The sequence below is a fragment of the Sinocyclocheilus rhinocerous genome, unplaced genomic scaffold (genome assembly GCF_001515625.1).
Source record: "Sinocyclocheilus rhinocerous isolate Xijiao unplaced genomic scaffold, SAMN03320098_v1.1 scaffold259, whole genome shotgun sequence".
NCBI lineage: Eukaryota > Metazoa > Chordata > Actinopteri > Cypriniformes > Cyprinidae > Sinocyclocheilus > Sinocyclocheilus rhinocerous.
Genome location: NW_015635083.1, coordinates 859,265 through 881,207, shown reverse-complemented (window position 1 = coordinate 881,207; position 21,943 = coordinate 859,265). Strand labels below are relative to the sequence as shown.

The following is a 21,943-nucleotide window of genomic DNA, read 5'->3' as shown; positions in this document are numbered from 1 at the left end:
GTAGGTATGTGGGGGCGTGTTCGAACGAGCCGTTTTAGGTAGGTGTGGCTGACTCTTAACTTTTATAAAGAATATCTCTTTGGATTTGAGACTTTAGTCTTTGCAACTTTACAGATCTTCTTTATGCACCAAGAGCTTGTAACACTCCAAAGAGAAAGGAAAAATTGAAATCGCATCATATGACCCCTTTAAAGCTGCGCTCACCTTTATAAAGGCATCGCTGCTAAAGCCACTCAGAGACACGGGGATCACAGCTGGATGAAGTCAAAGGCCCACTCTGACCAAAGACCACCTCTCCTTGTCTCATTTCTCCTTTCTTTACATCATTTTTAAAGAAGTTATATTTATGGGAATTTAGTGCCTTTATTTGATAGAACAATAGAGAAGAGACAGGAAAGCATTGGGAGGAGAGAGGGGAGCAGGATCGGCAAATGACCTCGAGATGGGAATTGAACTCGGGTCACCGTGAAGGCAGTTGTGCCATAAGTCGGCACACTAACCACTAGGCTATTGGCACCGACATCTCCTTTCATTTTTATTCTCTACTTCCCTTAGTTACTCCCCCTCTCTCCTCATTTCTCATTCCCTCTCCCCATTTCTCTTATTTCTCCTTCAATCTTCACATTTCGCTTCTCTCTTCATTTTATTTCTCCTCCTCTCCTCATTTCTCTCTTTTCCACCTCATTTCCTCTCCCAGTTTTTCTTCTCTCCTCTCTGCTATCCACCTCTTCTGCCTTTATTTTACCCTCCTCTCCTCATTCCCTCTTCCCATATTTCCTCTCTCCTCCCCTTATTTCTCCTTTACACTCCTTATTTCTCTTCTCCTTATCTCTTCCCCCTCATCTTTCTTTTCTTCGTTTCATTTTCTATCCTCTCTTCATCTCTTCTCCTCCCTTATTTCTCTTCATCCTTCCACCATTTCTCCTCCCATCTTCTTATTTCTCATTCAGTCTCCATATTTTACTTCTCACTTACCGTTATTTCTCCTTCATGCTCCTTATATCTCCTCTCCTTCCCTTATTTCTCTCTTATATTTTTCCTTCTCCTCTCCTAATTTTTATAATCTAATTTCTCTTCTTTTTTCTCATCATTTATCATACCTTCTTCTACTCTTCCCCTTCATTTCTTTTTATAATCTAATTTTTCTTGTCTTCATCTCATTTCTCTTCTCCCCCTCCCATTTTTCCTTCCTTCTCCTCATTTCTCCTTCCCTCTCCCTATTTCTCTTCTTCTCTAACATCATTTTTACTTTTCATCTCATATTCTCTTCTCTCTTCCCCTTAGCTTTCCTTCCCCCTTCTCATGTCACTTCTTCTCATTTTCTTCTCTTAAACTCTCATTCTCATTCTTTACTCTATCAAAAACATTACTTGATGACTCAAATCACAACTATAGGCCAAAAAAATCACCCCAAATCCCTGTAACATTCCACTAAGCTCATTCTTTCTCAGAAAAAAAGTCTCAGAAATAAAGACATAGAAACATCACTCAGGTGAGCAATAACCTCAAATTCAGTATATCATAAGTCTGAAGATATCGTACATTTTTCACAAGCCTGCAGGCGTGAGTGAACATGACCGAGAAACATTCCACCCTGCGCATCCAATGGTAGATGTCGGACTAATCAAATAGAGTCGATGGATTGGCTACAGTGGAAATCGCTGCTCTTTTATTGGACCATATTAGCCTTGACCTTCAGGGCTCAAATGAAACGTCCTTGAAGATATAATGCTATAATGTAACATACAGCACAAGGGCTCCTGTACTGCTACAGAAAACTCACGCTTCAGAGCGTAACTTTGAACTGCACGACTAACGGCACAGTATAACTGAAGGACATTCATAATAACATTACACACGCATGCAAAGACACAACAAACAGATACACACACACAAAACAAATGGGCTCTTACCTCTATGTCTATTTGTAGTTTTATCAAACATAAGCATAGCATCCTCTACCTGTAAGAGAACAGAGAGAAAAATTAGTAAAGAAAGGTGAAAACTGCCAGTGATTTGGTTGAAATTTACACTAGAATAATAAAAAATGTAACAATACCAGACCGACTGTATTTACTTTATTACGTATTAATATTAATTTAATATTGCTTGCTTGAATAATTACTTACAAGATCTACATATTATGTTAATTAGCTGAATTTTTACATATTTATTCAAATATTAATAACTGAAAGAGCAGTTTCAACCAGCCTAAGCTGGTTTGCTTGGTTTCATAGCTTGGTTGACTGGTTTGAGCCTGGCTGTCAAAACGGCTATCAAGAATTCTGAAATTTCTGGTATTTGAGGTATTCAACAACAGCCTTTTTTTGATATTGTAACATCTTGTGCACTTCTACTAAAATAGATAACTACTGGAGCCTAAAAGCATTTACACATGCATACAGATCTGAAAGCTGCTCATGGCCATGTTCTGTGAGGAATGATATCCCTCCACAGGCCCAAGGGTACCATCCTGTCTGACCCTGACAGAGGCCTGTTCATCCTTGAGGAAAACCCTGTCTGCAAGGACACACTTCAGAGTGCATCCAGCCATAGTCTTCACACTTACAAACACACTGCCACGGGTTTTATATATCCCACAGTACGTCTGAACATGCTCCTTTCTGTTTCTTTCACATTACATGCACGCACACTAATAAATGCACAAAAAGTGCATGCCATGCCTGGCGTACACATGCTGACGCACACTCCAATGCTCCTTCCTGAGGTCCCTGAGATTAGCCCTAAAGTACAGACGGTTGGAAAAACACCTTCCCGGCACAAAAGGAGCCATCAGTCACTCAGCCCCATAGAGAACAATAGAGCTGCAAGCTTTAAAGATCCTCATCACCCTCAATCACTTCCAATAAAGATCACACTGACTGGAGCTCTCATAGAGGCTGAGGGAAATCTGTTATCCTCCGCTATCACTCAATGCATATTTATGTTCCTACTGTATGTTCAGGGAAACCTGTTTTATAAATGACCACTGGTTTTTTTTTGAAAGTATGTTTCTTCTGTATGATTCCGTTTCTTCCACAATAAATAAATACACCATGAATTAATGAATGTGTATACATATATATATATAGGAACAAGACAAGAATCATCCCTCAAATGTTGTGTAAACATGCTGTTTATTCTTACAAAAAGTCTTTGGGCACTAAATTGGTGGTTTCTTGGTAATACTCAGTTTCTATCTTGCAGTATGTAGTTAAAACATCATAGCATCTAATAAAAATGTTGATGCCAATGTAAATGGATTTTTCTGAGAAACTACTTGCATTAGCAGGGAGATTCTATAAACTGTGTAATATTATAATGCAGCAATATAAACCATCATGCCTGCCTTTCACAATCGCAGTGATGTATGTCGGCTCTATAATTATGTTGTCCATGCTGGTGGATGCTAGTTTACAGGCCTGTAGCCGGAGCTATAGTTCTGTCCAGAAAGAGGAGAGTCTCTTGACTACAGCTGCACTAAAGCATGATGGGAGGAGACAGCCCTCGACTCAGGCTCATATGTAACTGTCTCTCCTCATAACCAGCATGAAGTCTCTCTCTTTCTCACCCTCACTCCATATTTCTCATACAGTGAGAACCTACAGTATGTCACCTGTCTTTGACATATAAAGTCTGAGGCCATTAGTGAAAACGCTTCTAATTTGCATTTTTCTAATTTCTATATATTATACAGAGAAACTAAACATTCTAATTAAAATTTATTATAATTGAAAGGCAAAATATACAATACATAAAACACTGAAAAAATTAAACATTGATATAATAATTTATTATTTCTATATTTGCTTAAATTTTTTGAATACTATAATAAATAACATTGTATACTATAGTAAATAAACTGAAAAGTGAAAAGTTGAACAAAATTTTTTAAAAAGCAAAAATAATACAATTTTTTAATAAATTAATTAATATAAATATACTGAAATTGTAGGTGTGAAATATTGTAATTAAAGTGCACATTTAGCCTATATCATTATATTTATTGAAAATTTGATTTAAAAACAATGAAATCTCTTATGTATCTGCTTCAATTTTCCCCCTCAATATTTATATTCTCAAACGCTCTCTAGTTATTCTCGATGACCTAATGCACAACTTCACACTTCAGTCCTGCTTTGCTGCCTCCAAACCACCCTGACCCATTCAGCCTTTCAATAGGGGGACAAGTATTCAAGGATAGATTCAGCCTGCCAGCGGCCATCAGATTGTGGGATAAGAAGCTCTTGAGGGCACACACACATATACAGACACGGCACAAAGGTGAGCGTGGTCCCACACCCGGTCTGTGCCTAATCTTAGGTCCGCTCTCTCCTCCTTCTGTGAAAGAAAAGCCTGAAGGATAATAGCTGTCTCTTTAGTATGGTAAGGGGGCCGGGCGGCCCTCACAGATAACAGTCCCGCTTTTATATTCACAGAGAGAGATGAGGTAAAAAGGGGCGACTAGATTCATGGAAAAGAACAGAAAGCTCTTCTTAGAGTTCTTCCTATCTAGTAACGCAGCAGGGGGGAGGAAGAGGCATTTTAAGTTCTCTTAGAAGGGTGGCAGAAGGTTTCGGAGAGACTGTGAGGGTAATGGCGCTTGCATATGCGACGGTGCCGCATTCGAAATGGCCTGACCTTTACTTGTTAGCTCTTGCGACTCTGAGGGGCCGCGGGATGGCGGGACCCCGGGCTCGTTGTGTGCCGATCGATGCGAAACAAGTGGCCTTACAGCGCTCTGATGTGGTGGGGAATTAATTAGCCGACCGCGGCGTCTGGAAGGACGCGGCAGCACATGGTGCAGGATGGCAAATTGTGCAAATTCTCCCCAGGCCCAGAAGGATGGTGCCATTAAAAGCCCCCGTGGCACACCCTAGGTGGTCGCGCCACTTTGCCATTAAACACCATTACTGATAATTGACTGAACAAGTGGCCTTTTTACTGGTCGTCCTTAGCTTGGTCAGTGGCTAATACGTGCTGTGCACCCGGCACAATGAGTAAATGCCACGGTAATGCCTGTTTTATGACAGGCATGGAAGGGGCAGGTCCTGTCTGAGTGTCGATAAAACAGCGTTTAAATGTAGTTTGTGAAAACCAACTGTAGCTCGCCTTGAGATTTATGCTTCTTATTAGCAGGGGTCGTACATTCGGCCCTATGAGACACAGGCCTTTATGGGCTTTTATAGCTGGACTGTTATGAAGAAAAACACACGGGCGTTGTGACCTCATATTGCCAGAGAACACAACATGCAGTGGAGTTAACCAGGGGCCAAATACTAACCGGCCTCAAAACAACAGGAAAAAACATGATGTTTACAACTGAAGTGAGTCATTTCCATGCTACTAGCGTCACCATAAAAAAATGCAAAAATAACAATTGTTTTCTATTTGCCATTGGTCCAGTTGTTTTGGATGCTTAAAATTCACATTGAGGGAATCAATGTACAAATGGTTCATTTATAGCGTTCTGAAATAATTATATGAATAAATAAATGAAAAATTAAAATGTAATTAAAAATCCAATTAAAAAGCCCAAAATAAAAACAAAACAAAAGCAAATAAATAAATAAAAGGTAAAAAAAAAATTTCAAACATTAATGTTTAGAGACGAATGTTTTTGGAGAAATGCTCCTATTCACAGTTTCTTGGATGTATTTAAAAATAATAAATAAATAAATAAATAATAAATAAAATAAAAAGCCAAAACAGAGAAAAGATAAAAACAACAACATAAAAATGCTTTCCAAAAAACGTAAAAGCCAAAAAAGTGCATCTATCAAACAGTCCTGAAGCTAAATGGCTAGCTCACTCCTGTAAACCTGGTGCAGTCTCGATCGGTGTGTTCCTGTATGGCAGCTGTGCAAAGCTGCTTGACAACATGTTTTCATTTAAGTAAGAAATATAATTGGAAAGTCTGTGGGGCCATTTTTTATTAACTGTGGAAGGTATCAGTGGGAGGACGGGGGGGAATACAAGCCGGCGGAAGCACAGTCAGACAGGGGAAGATTGTGTTTACATGTAGGCGAGGGATGGAGAGAAGGCAATCCAACACTTGGTTAAATTCACTCAGCCGCCAGGGAGTGGAATCTACCACCTGCCATATCACCGTTTGCTAAATCTCAGACAGTAAGGAAAGAAAAACAGACTCCACCTCTCTCCTCGTGTCAAACTAACGTGTGCGTGCCTGTCACACCATGGCAGAAATCTCCAAAACACATGCTGCAAAAAATTTTAATCAGACGCATTGAATTATTTATCAGGGGACAAAAGCATCAGTGGGTTTTCTGCCTCTTTACAGCATTTACAGAAAGCAGAGAGGATGGGCAATAGAAACCGACAATAGCTTCACACAGAGTTTCCATTGGGGTCTCTAGCTGCATTCTTGCAACAATTTTTTAATGGAAATTACATTCAACAAATTAATGTCATATTTCAAAAATATTTTGTATTTTATAATATATAGCTATTTAAAAAAAATTTCAAATCTGTTGAAAAATATTAAGTTATATATGTATGCAATTTTATAGCTATAAATACAATATAAATTAAATACAAATTGAACACACCTACATGTAACAAACACAAACAACCTGCTATACTGACAAAATATGGGGCCAAAAGCGGAAAACCAGACAAAACAGTCCAAGTAAACATGTCTCTGCAGATGCAGGACACACAGGTGGATCAATAGCATGGTTAGTTACATGAGAGAGAAGTCTGAACGCATCCCAGCACCTCATCATACACGTGCATGCGTGTTTACGCGAATGTGATCGAGCAAACAACCCCGGCGATCAAAAATAAAACTGGCGGACGAGGAAATGGATATTCAAAGGCAGGTCTCATTTAGCACCACGGCTGGGTGGAGGGGAGACGTTTATTTGCATAACGGAATTGGAAGTGACTGTCAGCGTCGGCTGCAGAATCTACTCCCTCATCTATCGCAGACACCCTCCAGCTCACGGCTCCTCGTTTTTTTTTTTCCTTCTCATTTGTTCCTGCGCTTTTCTTTAGCTGGAAAAATCAATGTGTAAGGAGCAGGGCTCTTTTGGAACTGGACTGTTCTGCAGTTACTTGTGCTCAAGGACGATGTATCGAGTTTCGGCGGCTCTAATTTTGAGGAGTCACTTTCTTTTCGTACGTAATTTCGCACTGATCTGGCCGGTAACTGAGTGGAGTGCGATCGCTTGTGGCCGCGTCTTGAGCGCATGCTTCATTCGCTTTTAGCAGTGGTGATTAAATGCGCAGCTCTGGGCTATACTCATGTTGACGGAAAAACAATGCAATTAATGTACACCGGATCAAAACAACCCAATAAAAAGAAAGGATGGCTTTAAAAATAAGGCTCTCCCGGTGTTCAATGGCAAAAAAAGACACTCTTTCTGCGGTCAGATCATATTTCACATTTTGTCCTTGCTTGACACCGCCACTTAGATTCTGTTGCCATCCAGGCACCAGAAGCCATTTAAGAATGAAATCGCAGTGAGCACTGCCTCTAAGGAGACATTTTTCCCATTTTTCCAAGGAATGGGCATTTGTGGTTAAGGTTCACCAATCCATAATTGATGACATTAGCTGCTCTGATATATCAAAAGCGGTGCGCACAGGTCTAAACCTGATATTTATTTCCTTCTGATGTCAAATGTCTACACCTGCAGCTCTGATAACTCATTCCAGGACCACCCATGACAAAACACTGGTGTGAAAAGGGAACAAATATATTTGACAAACAACAGGCCCTTCATGAGGTGGGGGATCACTGCACTGTTTTTGCAGGGTGGATAAGCAGTGATTTCAGTTCTAGCGGTGCCGGCGCTCGCCGCTCATGCGGCAAATCTGTTTTCAGCTACTTTCGGCGCCGCGGACATCTACATAAAAGGCAAAAGACCAACACAAAGAGACGAAAAACCAACACCTGCAGCTCAGGACGCTAAGCTCCAGACATCCTCCCCAAAATCCACGGCCCGGACATCACTCATCACGGCAGATTACTCCATGCCATTATCGACTCATTGTCACTTCGCCGTTGTCACGCTGACGAGGCGTGATGTAAATGTATGTAAATCCACGCTCTTAACTTTACCCCCCCCCCGATAAGCTCATTATGCCCTTAAAAGGTCTAATTATCAGAGCCATTGCGTATGAACATTGCGTACAGAGCTTTGGACTGAAATCCTGTGTAAATCCTGGAATCTAGCAGTGTCTGTCAGCAAGAACTAGAAACAATCACGATTCATTTACTAGACACTAATTATAGCGTGAAAGCAAAAGCTGACCGATTTGTGTCTAACGTGTTGTGACCTTGAGAAACATTGTGATGCTTTCTGAGTAGAACATTATTCTTGTCAAATCCACAACACATTTGATATACGGCAAATCAATAAATGACTCACTCATTTACTCAGAGGCGAGGTGTGTCATTTCTGTACAATCAAACAGACCTGAAAAAAATAACTACTGGTTTCAAACAGCCTGCAAGAACTCTCACCGTCTGTCATTGGTTGGGCAAACAAACAGTCCTACCCCAAACTCACACCGTTGGTTGACCCAATGTTTCTGCGTCAAGTTAATTAGGATGCTCAAACGTGATCAATCTGAAAATGGCTTAATTGTAGCTGACTTTGCATATTAAGTTGGGATTGTAGAAAGCATTTTATTATTGTAAAAATGAATTTCAAATATTTAAATTATTTTGACCTACACATTCAGGTAAATGAATGTTTTGAGCACTAAAATGAGCATGTAACAGTTGAGAAATTGTATAAAAAATAAATAATTTCATTAAATAAATGCTTATCTGGGGTCAACTGAAAAAATATGTATAAGTTGAGTTATTTTTATAATTATTAATGCATACAATTAACATGAAAGTCACACATATCTCATAAACCCTTGTACTTCTATCGCTAACCCCTAGATGGTAATGATTCAAGACAGTCTCACCTCAGTGAGAACCCCTGAATAGGATATTTTAACAACAGATGACGTTGAGACTCTGTATCAGAGGGCACCAGTTGATTCAGTGGCATTGTGAGTTGTCAACAGGGCGGCTCGTCTCCCAGGCACTGAACATGACTCACTGTCTCTTCTGGTGCGGCACTGCAGGTGATGTAATCTGATCTGAAAACATGACCCCTTTGCCCTTTCTATGGCCCAGAAAACACTGATGCAGACCTTCTTTTTATTAACAACTTTAGAGGGCGGCGAGCAAACATCAGCGATAACGGCCTAAGAACTCTCTGGAACAAGTATCAGATTTTAGCTTCCAGATACTAGAGAAAAATGCAACCTTCTCACAAGTAAAATACCTTTCTTTAAGTGATCCACTGCTTTATTTATGGTTTAAAAGACGCTTTAGTGTAAATAAAAATAGTTTGAACAGAACTTTGCTTGTTCCAGTATAATTTATTTCCTGCAGGCATGGAAATGCGCAAGTAATGCGAGATTTGGAGTTTGCAAACACTGTCAATGTGTGGTGCACTTGAGAAGGTGACAACAGGGGGCTTGGCACAGATTGCTGGCTCCTGTATGAGTGCTCAGGGAAACAAAGCTTCTACTGCATATCAACTACCTCTTAACACAACTGCAGCCACAGCACTGAAGTGTTGCAATAAACCAAAAAGCTGCAAAAATACAACGGACCACACATTTAGGCTTCCTGTTCCTGCCTCATGAGAGCATCTCTGATATAAGTGAGCCACAGACTGCCACTACGGCCTGCATCCAGACAGAATGAGAGTGAGCGTGGAGCCAGAAAGCCCCTGGTCAGAGACGGGGTGGCATTAGGAGAACCTGGCCTGGAGAAGGGGGCAGCAGCTGATGTTACAGACAGTCATTACTCCACTCAGCTCGAGGCATGACACTGGAACAGCACAAGTGGGCCAACTAAGATTTATTCGCACTGTCAGGACAGTGTGGAGTTCACCAGAGGGCCTGCTGATGAATCCCACCCTCCACTTCTGTTTGCAAGCTGTTCAGGACCAACAGGTCACAATGGCATTTTATTTATGGCGCTTTAACATGCCAAGCAGATCCGCCATCTTCCCTGCTTTAGAATGGCGAATGGCCCTTCCATCAGAAAGTATGGTGCCTGGGAGCAAGGGGAGGTTCAAGTTATGTCTCTAGTTGCACCAACAACTGGAGATGTGGCTTGTTTTTTCAAGCCAAAATGGTGGTTAAAAAAAGAGAAATATTAGCAGGATCTCACATGGGGGTGTTATTTTTAATTTTTTACATTTTTTTTAAATCTACAAGTGACAAAAAAAATAATTCAAAATACTGCAGTATATAATTCATGCAACCATATTGATTCAAAATTCTGAATTGAAGAATTGGTTCATGAATGTGAATTTAAATTGAATTTGCCATGCTCCACAGGAAGTTGAACTTAAAAAACAGGAAGTGCAGTTTACTAAATTGTTAAAAAAAAATCAACACAGGTAAAGCATTCTAAATAAAAGTGTTCTTCCACCCTGGTCTATAAAATGTAGTAAATATTAAGAAATATAAAAAATATACATATATATTCCCCCCCAGCCCCCAAAAGTTTAAAAGTTGATGAATTCATTCAGGTCTCCTTCATTAAATTTAAATTGTAACTGCAATTCTGCATACTGTTCACTGCAGAAAATAATTTAATTAAAAGTCTTTCTCAATTCAGCTCCAAAATAAATATTAATAATCAATATACAGTGGAATAGTACAATATTTCACATGCATAACTTTGGGGGAATAGCAAATAAATCCCACAGAATAAAAAAAAAACTGCACAAAAGAAGTCCCATTTGAAAAACAATACACTCAAGATGGCACTAAAATCATATTATAATACACTGAAATTCTTTTTCCTCAAAATAGATAGATAAATAAATAGAGTTAATTCAGAAAACAAATACATTGTTAACCCTCATTTAACCCAGCACAATTGATCATAAATAAATAAAAAATAAATAAATAACCTCGGGAAAAAAAGTATATCCCAATACGTGACAGCTAGTTGAGAAAAGGTTGAAAAACCTACATCATGGTTTTCTTTAATATACTACTGTTGTTTCTGTTTATTTACTGTTCTGTTCAATCTAACTGCCACAGTATGTTCTCCATCTGGTGTTTTTGGTGTACATAAGTATAATAATGATATTAATCATTTGAAAATTCAGTAATTAAGCTATTTAATTAGTATGTAAATAGGGTTTCAGAAACACTGGCAGGCCTTCCGTTCAAATCCGCAAATTTAAGAGCAAATCCGGACGTGTTGGCTTTCATTACGGCAGGTGTGAGTGGCAGGTCACGGAGCGTGCGTGAGGGAAATGACAGCAGGACAAAGGTTGTTTCGTTCCAAAATGAAATGGGAGTGGAATCAAGCCGGGCACCACAGCGTGGCAAAGCCTCAGCAAACCTCCGGGCCAGCGGCCGAGGAGCAAGCTTAACCTTTCTCCCTCACTCTCTCCCTCTTGCTATCTCTCGCCCGCTTACTCACTTCCTCCCCCCCCAGCCCCCACCTCCTTGCACCCATCAGCTCGGATCGATGGCTGCACTGCAGAAGTAGTGGACTGGGAGTGCGAAAATTCAGCTCGTTCTCGGAGAGAAGCAGTGTAATTTTCACCGTGATGAAAAAAGCAATAACATTTTTGCTCGTCCTTTACAGCTAGCGATAGACAAGGTGTGGGCTCAGACAGCTGAGAACTCACCTTCCCGGTAGTCGGAGGGGCCAAAGTCACATCCGCACCCCTATATGCCAATAAAGAAAAAAAGGAAGACTTCAACCTTGCAATATTCAAGTGAATACGAAATCTGTCAGAGGCGAACCAATGATCTTATGAACATTAACGGGTGCAAAATGACGAGCGAAACTCCTAGATTTCAATAAACAAAATATCAATCTTACGCAAAGGCTGGCGGGCTGGATGCACTCCTTGTTATATTAGGAGCAGATGTATGTGCCTGATAGAGAGCATTAAGGGTTATATCCCAGCATTCATTTCATTACAGTTCCTGCCAGAGCCTTACCCCCCGTAGCTCTTTATTTAGCTCAGCAGTTAAAGCCTTTTTAACTGCAGATTCAATATGACGACATTCACCGCACGTATGGGAAGAGCAGAACAATGGCGAATCTAAAAACGTGATACTCTGCGATACTGTTACTTCTGCAGATCTCTGATCACGACACCTCCCGCCCCATCCCGTTCCTTTTATTTGAGGATGAAACACCAGAGCACAATTTGAATACAGTTGTACATCTTTCCATTTATTAATGCTTGGATTAACATGACTGGGGGTTTTGTCAAGGGAGTCTTTACTAGAGCCCAGGGAGCAGTTCTGTGTGACAGTAATAGTCCTCAGTTAATATACTTGAGTGATGCAGATTTCTTAGTGTTGGAAAGCAGAACAAAGGGGGTTTATTTGAAGCGTGAACACAAAGGTAGAATTGTAAAGTGGAGGGTGTAAACGGGAGGGTAGGAGCCACTCGAGATGAAAGCCATGTTATTTGACACAGCGCTGGCAGTGAATTAAAAAACAAAGGCAGTGGTGGGAGAATCTTCCCGACTTTTTGACAGGAGAAAGATGAGCCACTTTTACTTTCCTCCCATCTTGGCTTTCAGTCTCTCACACTGGAAAAACACTATTTGCTCTTGATATCATCTGTCCGTACAGACACCCTTGATTTCTTACTCCCTCCCTCGATATCGATTTCTCCAGACTGTATGCTGCTAAAGTTCTTCTCCGGAAATCTTAAAAGTTGCTATTTTTAAGCCTTTGAAGGAAAATATATTAGTGGGAAGGAGATCATTGTGTCTGATTTTTTGGAGTAATCTGAAAATGTTTAAACATTAATGTGGATATGACAAAAATTAGATGTCATTTTAATTAAAATCAACCTGAATTAATGAATATGATTAAATATTTACTAAATTCAAAAAGAAAAATGGGAAATTAATTTTATTCAGAAAATAAGCATTACTCAAAAGTGAGTTTTACATTGTGAAAAAAACAACTCTTTAAAATAAATGCTCTCTTCTGCTCTCTAAATGTCTATTTATCAAAGAATTCTGACAAAAGTATCATGGTTTCAACAAAAAAGCAGCACAAGTGTTTTCAACAATGATTTATGTTCCTTGAGCATCAAGTCAGCATATTAGAATGATTTCTGAAGGATCATGTGACACTGAAGACTGTAGTAATGGCTGATGAAAATTCAGCTTTCCATAACAAGAATGAATTAAATTTTAAAATATATTCAAATGGAAAATGTATTTTAAATTGTAATAATATTTCACAACATTCCTGTTTTTACTGTATTTTCACCATATCAAATAAAGATAAATAAAAAAACAAATAATAAATAAATAAAAATTAATTATTCCATAAATACAGTTGACTATTGTACTATGGTGCCAAAATTTTTTTTTTTTTTTAATAAATAAATCCAGGTTTAGTGTCAACAGACAGCCGTCATCCTCTTGGAATCCTTCAAGATGCTCTAGAGTTCAGTATTTTCCCACCAAACACTCTGAAAACACTATGTCTTGAAGTAGAACGAAGCATCTCTGAAGTTTCAGTCTGCTACTTTGTTGGCTCTCATGAACATGCATGTGCAACACAGTGCTGTGGAGGTGGGTAGGAGAGCAGCCAGGCTCGAGGAGGAGTTCAAAAGCCTAAAACGGGCCACTCGTTCTTCTGAGGGCCCCTGTAGCACAGCAGAAAGGCCTCCTGAGAAAAAACAGCTCTGAGAGTGCACAATCAAAGGCTGAAACTCAGAGCTCCACTGAATGGAACTGTATAACAAAATGGCATTTGAACAGATTCAGGCAATGTTCTTCTGAATGTGATATCAAGCCTTCAGGTGAATTATTCAGAGTGGCTATTCAATTAGAATTATTATCAGACCCAAAATGGCCTCTGAGAACGAGGCAAGAAAAGGATGGGAAAAGGAAAACCAAGATAATGAGAAGGTCACAGCCATAGAGTGAATACTAGAGTGAATGTTATTGCAGATAATGCCAAGCTCACGTGAACCTGCTAATATTTGGTGCATAGCTCTCCATTCAGAGTAAAACCCTGTCAGTGTGATAGATTGAAAGGAGTCTTGCCGCTCTCTGTCATTTTCTTTCTCTTGCTTCTAACATTGTGGGCAGCGGCACGGTGCAAACTGACAAATCTCAGCGGTTTTACAGTCTCCTGAGCTGCGGTTGACAAGAAGTCACGTTTTTCCATTCATCCTCAAGAACCGAGGAGACACTGAGAAGATATTCACATTGAGGAGTCACTTTGGCTAGCATCCATTCGGGAAAAAAACAAAAAACTAAGTGATCGTTCTCCCCCCAAAAATGAAAATTCTGTCATTATTTACTCAGCTCACTATGAGTTCCTTTCTTTAGTTGAACAGAAAAAGAAATTCTGAAGAAAGTGACTTTCAATGCAATGCACTGAAGCTTTCAAAAATGATGCAAAACAAAAGTTTCAAAGTGGTTCATATGGCTTGCGCAATATATTCAAAATCCTCTGAAATCTAAGTCATAATACACAAATAATCTTTCCAGATTTAAGAATGAATCATTTAAACTGGTTTCACGAACTGGATCAACCTAATCATTAAGATCTGACTCAAAAGAATAATTCATTCACAAATCAGACTGCTTCATCTTTATTGAACGCAACAAGTACAGCTAGGGCAGATTTCAAGATTATTAGTGAATAAGACTTAAAATATAGTACATAAATCACGTGGATCATTTTTTAATTACTTTTTATGGGTGATTTTTACATTTTTTAAATCTTTCCATTTGCAAAGTATTCAGTCTCCATTAAATGTAATTGCATGGGGGAAAAGCAACCAGCACAGTCTTAAGAATTATTGTAGTGATCGCCAGCATGCCACAAATGTGGTACATAGACATTAGCTTGAAAATAACCCAGAATATTCCTTTAACATTTAATGGATCACACAGCGGACCTTCATTCTACCGACTCTAAGACGACGTACATTACTAAGGGGCCACCAGGTGAAAGAAAACAACATCTTTTATTCAGAGGAGGCCTTTAAGAACCATTTCACTTTAGTTAACTATTTCCAGTTAACTAAAATCTCTGCTGACTTTGAACAGGAAACAGACGTCTTTAGGGGCATTGGGAAAGTGCCAATCATTCTAATTGTTTGAATTTGTATTGACTCAGGATAAGAATAAAAAGAGATGTGGGTCAAAGCAAATACTTGAAGCCTCACGCCTGAAAGAGATAATCGGAGAATCAAAGAGTGAGAGAAACAGAGAAAGCGAGAGAGTGGGGTGGGAGGACAAATGTGTACCTCAGCTGTTCTGGTGGGTTTTCCATTATATTTCTGAAATGGACTGAGCAGGCAAAAGAGCTTCTTTTCAGACAGCGCGCAGAGGCAGAAATGACTTATAATGAATGAACGCATCAGAATGGGATTCCTCAGCCATACTACTCTGTTCACACCGAAAAAGAACTCTGAAGGAAGTTGCATAAGAACATGAGGTTAGAAGGAATTGTTGTGCATGACCCAAGGCGACAAAGAGTCCACACCACAGAAAGATCACAAACCTCTTTCAATACTTAAACAATTAAGTCCCCAAACTTATATATTGTATTGAGCACATTTTTAGCATAGAGCTTCACTCCTTCCATTGTCCCTCCCTCCATCTTTCTCTCCTACTCTTATTACTTTCAGGAATCAAGTTGAATCAGTCTTTGCAACTTAGAATTGAATTATGCATTCGTTAGTTCATGCATATGCATGGATTCCCGAAGTTCATGAATATCTATTACGTTGCCATTTACATTTCTTCCATTTTCCTAATACATAAAAATCTTACACTAATGAACAAATGGAAGGACTACAGCTTGTAGACAGAGAGCTAGCGATGTGCTAAATAAAAGAAAGGCGTACCGGCTTTTCTAATTAGAGCTCGGAAACCATGCGGCGCGATTTAGACAGTGATTCATTTACAAACTTCAATGAAAAGCCGTGCGATTACATGAGATCTTATGTTTCTAGATGGATTCTCAAGAGAATCTAATCGCTACCTCAGGGAAAACCAGATGGTGAGAAAGAAAGAAAGAAAGAAAGAAAGAAAGAAAGAAAGAAAGAATCAGCATCACAACATTGTAGAGTATAAAATATTTAACATTTCAAGCTGAATCAGTCTTACTAACTTCGAATTGAATATGCATTCATTAGTTCATGCATATGCATGGTTTCCTGAAGTTCATGAATATCTATTACGTTGCCATTTACATTTCTTCCATTTTCCTAATACATAAAAATCTTACACTAATGAACAAATGGAAGGACTACAGCTTGTAGACAGAGAGCTAGCGATGTGCTAAATAAAAGAAAGGCGTACCGGCTTTTCTAATTAGAGCTCGGAAACCATGCGGCGCGATTTAGACAGTGATTCATTTACAAACTTCAATGAAAAGCCGTGCGATTACATGAGATCTTATGTTTCTAGATGGATTCTCAAGAGAATCTAAACGCTACCTCAGGGAAAACCAGATGGTGAGAAAGAAAGAAAGAAAGAAAGAAAGAAAGAATCAGCATCACAACATTGTAGAGTATAAAAATATTTAACATTTAAAGATTTGCTAAAGATTACATTTAATACTGTTATTAAATTATTACTGTTGTTAAAGATTAACTATATAAATAAAATCTGATATATATTAAAACAACAATGCCCACTTAAATGCCTTTAATATAGTTTTGCTTTTGTTATTAGCTTCTAGTGTAGCTAACTACTTTTTCAAAAGAGCAGCTTGACTGTTCTTGAACTGTTTTAAATCATGAGTATTTTGTAACTTGGTGAGCTTCAGTTTTAAAGTAGCTTCTTCACCATTGGTACCCTGGCAACCTTTCCACACCATGTAAAATGGACAGAAAAGTAGAGGTTGATCGCCGACAATATGTGTGAAACATAAAGGATCCTGTTTTCAGGATTCTGACACCTCATCAGCAGTTATCACAGGCTATTCACTACTGGTTCAGCACACATGCACACAGAGAGGAGAGAGATGGGGGAAGTTGCCCAGAGGCAGTAGAGCTGTGGCAGTGAGCATCCGTTTAGAAGGAAGTCCGCGTACAGCTGACAACCAGCATGTGTGTGTGCGTGTTTAATCCCCTCACACCTCACACTCGGTGGGTGACTCTGTTCTAATAAGCAAGAACACACAGAGATCCTGTATTTATGTATTAATAAAATCCCTCAGTGATACACTAACACGCTGATACTAAACTTTCCCTGAGGGTAGCAGAGACCGAGGCTAGTTGTCACACTTTTTTTTTTTTTTTTAACTCCAGTGAAGATTTCTCAGGGAAGTTTGTTTTGAATGTCAGTACAGCATTGGCTACAAAAATCTACTGAATACTTTAGGGCTGAGCAAAATGGCCAAAAAATTATCACTTTTTTTTTTCTTTATTTCTTTCAAGTTTAATGCCAGATTTTTGCTCCAAAGTGAAAGTTCTAGAAACCAGGCCGTTAATTTTCCTTGACAAAATAAACATTTTTAAAAAAAAAAGTATTTCTTAGTGTCTGCATGTTTTAATGAGTGATACGGTTTCAAATCAAGAAACAGGTTTGTGTTGCCTAATAATATTAATAATAAAAAATAATATTACCTTTTTTGTCTCTTAGAAATGCACATTTGATAGTAGTAGTAGTTTGAGTTAGGGTGCAGATGTAAATTTTTGTTCATTATCAAAACCAGTAACATCTGTAAAAACTGTAGCAACCTCATTTTTATATAGTGAAATTTAATTAAATTAAAAGGGCTCAAATGAGGAGCGCTGTTTCGTTCCGCTTCTGGCACATAAACATTATATTGAACATTTATCGAACTCTTCATATTGTTTTATCGCAACAAACTATAAATTATATTGCGATAATTATCATTAGCGATTTATCGCCCAGCCCTAAAATACTTCCACTGGTATCGCCTGCGGGAGTTGTCAACGTGCAGTTCACAGATTTGACTTATATGGGGTAAAATGTCACAATGGAACCCACCATTAAATAGATCAGGGATTCCCAAACTATTTGTCAGGTGAACCTATTTGACTTAAAATATTTAAGTAACCACTGAGATTTAAATTTAATATTTCAATAATTTAACAATACATTTGCATGTTCATGGTGTCGAATTTCAGTTAATGGTCACATGCCATGCAAGAAAACAAATACATATTTAATCTTTTTAAGTAAAATTTTATTAATCATTTTAAAATTTACATTTTTATGACTTGGATCATTATTAGCTTTTCATCAGCGCAAAAACACCCTGCAGTTCCTGTACAAACCCCCAGGGGTTTGCAAACCCTGGAAGAGACTATTTAGCTTTCCAGCTAAATTTATTAGTAAAACAATTGATTCAACTTTAGACTCAAGCTCTTATTGTTCTCAAGATACAACTAGTCTTTGTGATAACGAACTAATCCCGGTCTCCTCTATAAACCACCCCTGATTGAGTCACCTAACAAAATCAGTTTTCCCATAACAGGCTTCACATGTCTTCCAGAACAAACCGTATCGAATACGTTCACACAATGGCGAGAAAATTGAACAGAGATGATAAAAATGTTGCGACTTTGTTTCCGAAGCTCCCAGAGTCGGTGTGCACTGATAGTGCCATCATTCAGGTATTCAAGCAGGTTTGCATAGGGAACATGGCTGTTATTGTGTGCAAGCATTTTATCCCTTATTTGCTGATAATGACAAATCTCTCTCTCTCCCTCCCTCTCTCTCTCTGTCAGTCTCGTGCGGTGGTAGCCGGCTCTTTGGGTCTGCGCAGATAAGCGGGTGATTCATCATGAGGCTGAAGGCTGCACACGGCGCCTTATCAGCCCCTCGCAAGGATCCAGTCTCACCGCACATGCTCTCTGTTTGGAAAGTGACCTGCTGCCTCCCGGCCCCAAATTACCATGACAACATTAGAATTATCCAAGCAAAAATGACAAGAGGCGAATTAAAATATTTCGCTCACGCTTAGACCACCCGGCATCCCCGTCGCCCTGATCTGGTGCCAAATTCTTCATATACGTTTCCATTATTGTAGGGAAAATAATGGCCGACCAAAGGCGACCTGATAGGGAGGGACTTTAATGAATGCAAACGAGTGGTCGGGCTTCTCCCGGCGGAAAAAAATCTTAAGAGAAACGTGTGTGCGTCCCTCCTTACTGAATATTGCAGGTTGTGCTTTAGTAATATCATATTTAATTTAATCAAGCAATAAATGTGTGTGTGTTTTTCACCACTGATGTAAGTGGGACGGCACTGTGAGAGTGTAATTGAGTCAAAAATAAATAAAGAGACAGTAATGACAAGATGGCGAGCTGTTCAGCAGGGCCGTGATTGAGTCAACGGAGCGAGGCAATAATAGCGCTTTTCTCTCGCTATTGTCAGGATGAGAATATCATTGCAGAAAATTGCCTCGTAGGGAAAAATATATGAAACTGTTAACAAATGGACTGGCAGCCCATCCTCTTCCTGACATTTGAAGAAAAAAAAAAAATATCAAAAAGTCGAGGGGGAGCAGACAGGAAGGGAAAGCAAAATGCAAACTCACTAACGATCTCGCAGTTATGACGTTATTTACGGTGAATGAACTGGCTGCATCTCGTGCTGTCTCCCTCCCTCTCCGCTTGTGTCGCTCTCTTCCTCTCTCTCTTTGTAACACAAACGCAGGCTTGATGTGTTAGCATCAAGTGAGGATGAGAGTGGTCCACTGAGGGGTGCTCCAAACACACACACATGCATTTTCTTTCAAGTCCTCCATCTTTTGAGCACAAATCTACTCCCATGCACTCAAACAACTTTGGTAAAGGACAAGCATGACTGTACAGTTTTTGACAAGAAACAACAGCTGATGGGGTAATCGGGATAAAGCATTATTTCTACGAGTGTAAGAGAATGTGTCACAGCACATATGTGAACGCATTTTCATGTTTACTGTTATATTTTTGTTAAATGTCCTCATGCTTTTCATATCACTAATTCATTCAAAAAGTAATAGTCAAATTTTACGTACTTAATAAATCACAATACAAATAAATAAATAAATAAATAGAGAAGCAAACAATGTGTGAAATTTAAGTACTTTGCATGATCAATGTAAAGCTGCATAAATAAATAAGAAATTAACCAAAGAAATTCTTATTAAACTATTTCAGTAGGAATGAATACATTTTAAAATAAAATGTATCAAAACATTTTACTATTTAAATTGTACACATTGTCAACATTTTTGTCCATTTCTCACTCATTTTGGAAGGAATAGCTGATTTCAAACTGGATGAAGCAGAGTGAACACAAGGCCCTCAAGCATTGGCAGTATGGGTACCCAAGAGTCACATGACTGGTCTGTAGCCTTGTTATCTGGCAAGCTTTTCTTTTGTTTTCCGTCATCAGTTTTTCTAAGCTTTACTGCAGTAAATATGCTACACGATCCCAAATGAACCATCTGTGACAGGAACAATTCGTCAAACAGGCCCTCTTCAGCCTTACAGATACTACAACCAACTTGACAATGAGGCCTTGCAAAACCATCCCGCTTGTTAAACAGCTGAAATCAAGCTCTTTTTTATTGATTCAAATCAAGCAAATTCATTATGGGGCTGTAATATTTCTGAGTGATTTGAAACCAATGAGCGGCCAGAGAGGCTTTTAAAGTGATTAGTTTGTCTCATTCAACAGTCAAAACAATATCCCGAGCAGATAAACAAAGTATACCAAGCTATTATTGAGCATGTCTGTACGGCTCTCAGTCCGAAATTAACTCTGACGTACAGTACAAGGAGCTCGGCTTTCATGCCGAGTCTCTCTCATCGGGCCATTGTTGCATAAAATTTCATTTTAATTGGACACTTCCAATTGAAGCTCCTGCAAGTTTTTGAATCATCAATTTTCCATTCAATATGCCTATTATGGAGCCTGCATGAAACGGCCCCGTGCCAATAGACGGCCTTGAATTTTCAAAAGTTTTCCCTGCAAGGTATTTGCAACATTAATTAACAAGCCTATTAACGAGACGAGCACAAACTGCTAAAACGGTTGTGGCCCATTTGCATTGATTGCTGCACACGTACAAAAGGATAGTCTTAATGTGACTGAACTAACAGTCATACTAAGTCATTGTATCAATGGCAAAGCAAGGCCAGAGGCTGGAGGGAAAGTGTACACTGGTACTCTTTATATTTATACTTTATATAGAACATAATAAATACAAATATTCAATTATTAATAAATACAAATATTTTAAAGTGGTCATATGATGTTGCTAAAAAGAACATTATTTTGTGTATTTGGTGTAATGAAATGTGTTTATGCAGTTTAAGGTTCAAAAAACACATTATTTTCCACATACGTTACGCCTTCTTTCTTTGGGTGGACATTTGGGCGGCTTTATGCAAATCTTCCCACATCGTGATGTAGATATGTGGGGGCGTGTTAGAATGAGCCGTTTTAGGTAGGTGTGGCTGACTCTTAACTTTTATAAAGAATATCTCTTTGGATTTGAGACTTTAGTCTTTGCAACTTTACAGATCTTCTTTATGCACCAAGAGCTTGTAACACTCCAAAGAGAAAGGAAAAATTTAAATCGCATCATATGACCCCTTTAAACACCGTAACAATAATACTATTGCTATATTTAATACAGAAATAATATTTAAAAATATTACAATATAAAAAAATGGTTCTGTAATATAAATATAAATACATGTGGTTTTTACTATGGGAAAACTATGGTGTTATAGGCTACATTTCAGTGCACTGCAAATTAGGGCTGAACGATTAATTGCATTTGCGATAATATCGCGATATGAAATAACGCGATTTTTCAATCGCAGAGGCTGCGATTACACGGTCACGTGACACGCGAGAGTAAAGAGGGGTGTTCGACTTGAAGATCAGATCGGTGTATGACATCA

The 21,943-nt window shown here is 38.9% G+C and overlaps 1 protein-coding gene across 1 annotated transcript in view; it reads right to left on the bottom strand.

Moving 5' to 3' along the window:
* Nucleotides 1–21,943, bottom strand: part of LOC107746696 (RNA-binding protein Musashi homolog 2) — a 259,374-nt gene that overhangs the window by 109,839 nt on the left and 127,592 nt on the right. Inside the window, exon 7 of the mRNA XM_016560990.1 lies at nucleotides 1,914–1,962. Coding sequence (XP_016416476.1) covers nucleotides 1,914–1,962 — 49 coding nt within the window. The remainder of the gene's footprint in view (nucleotides 1–1,913; nucleotides 1,963–21,943) is intronic.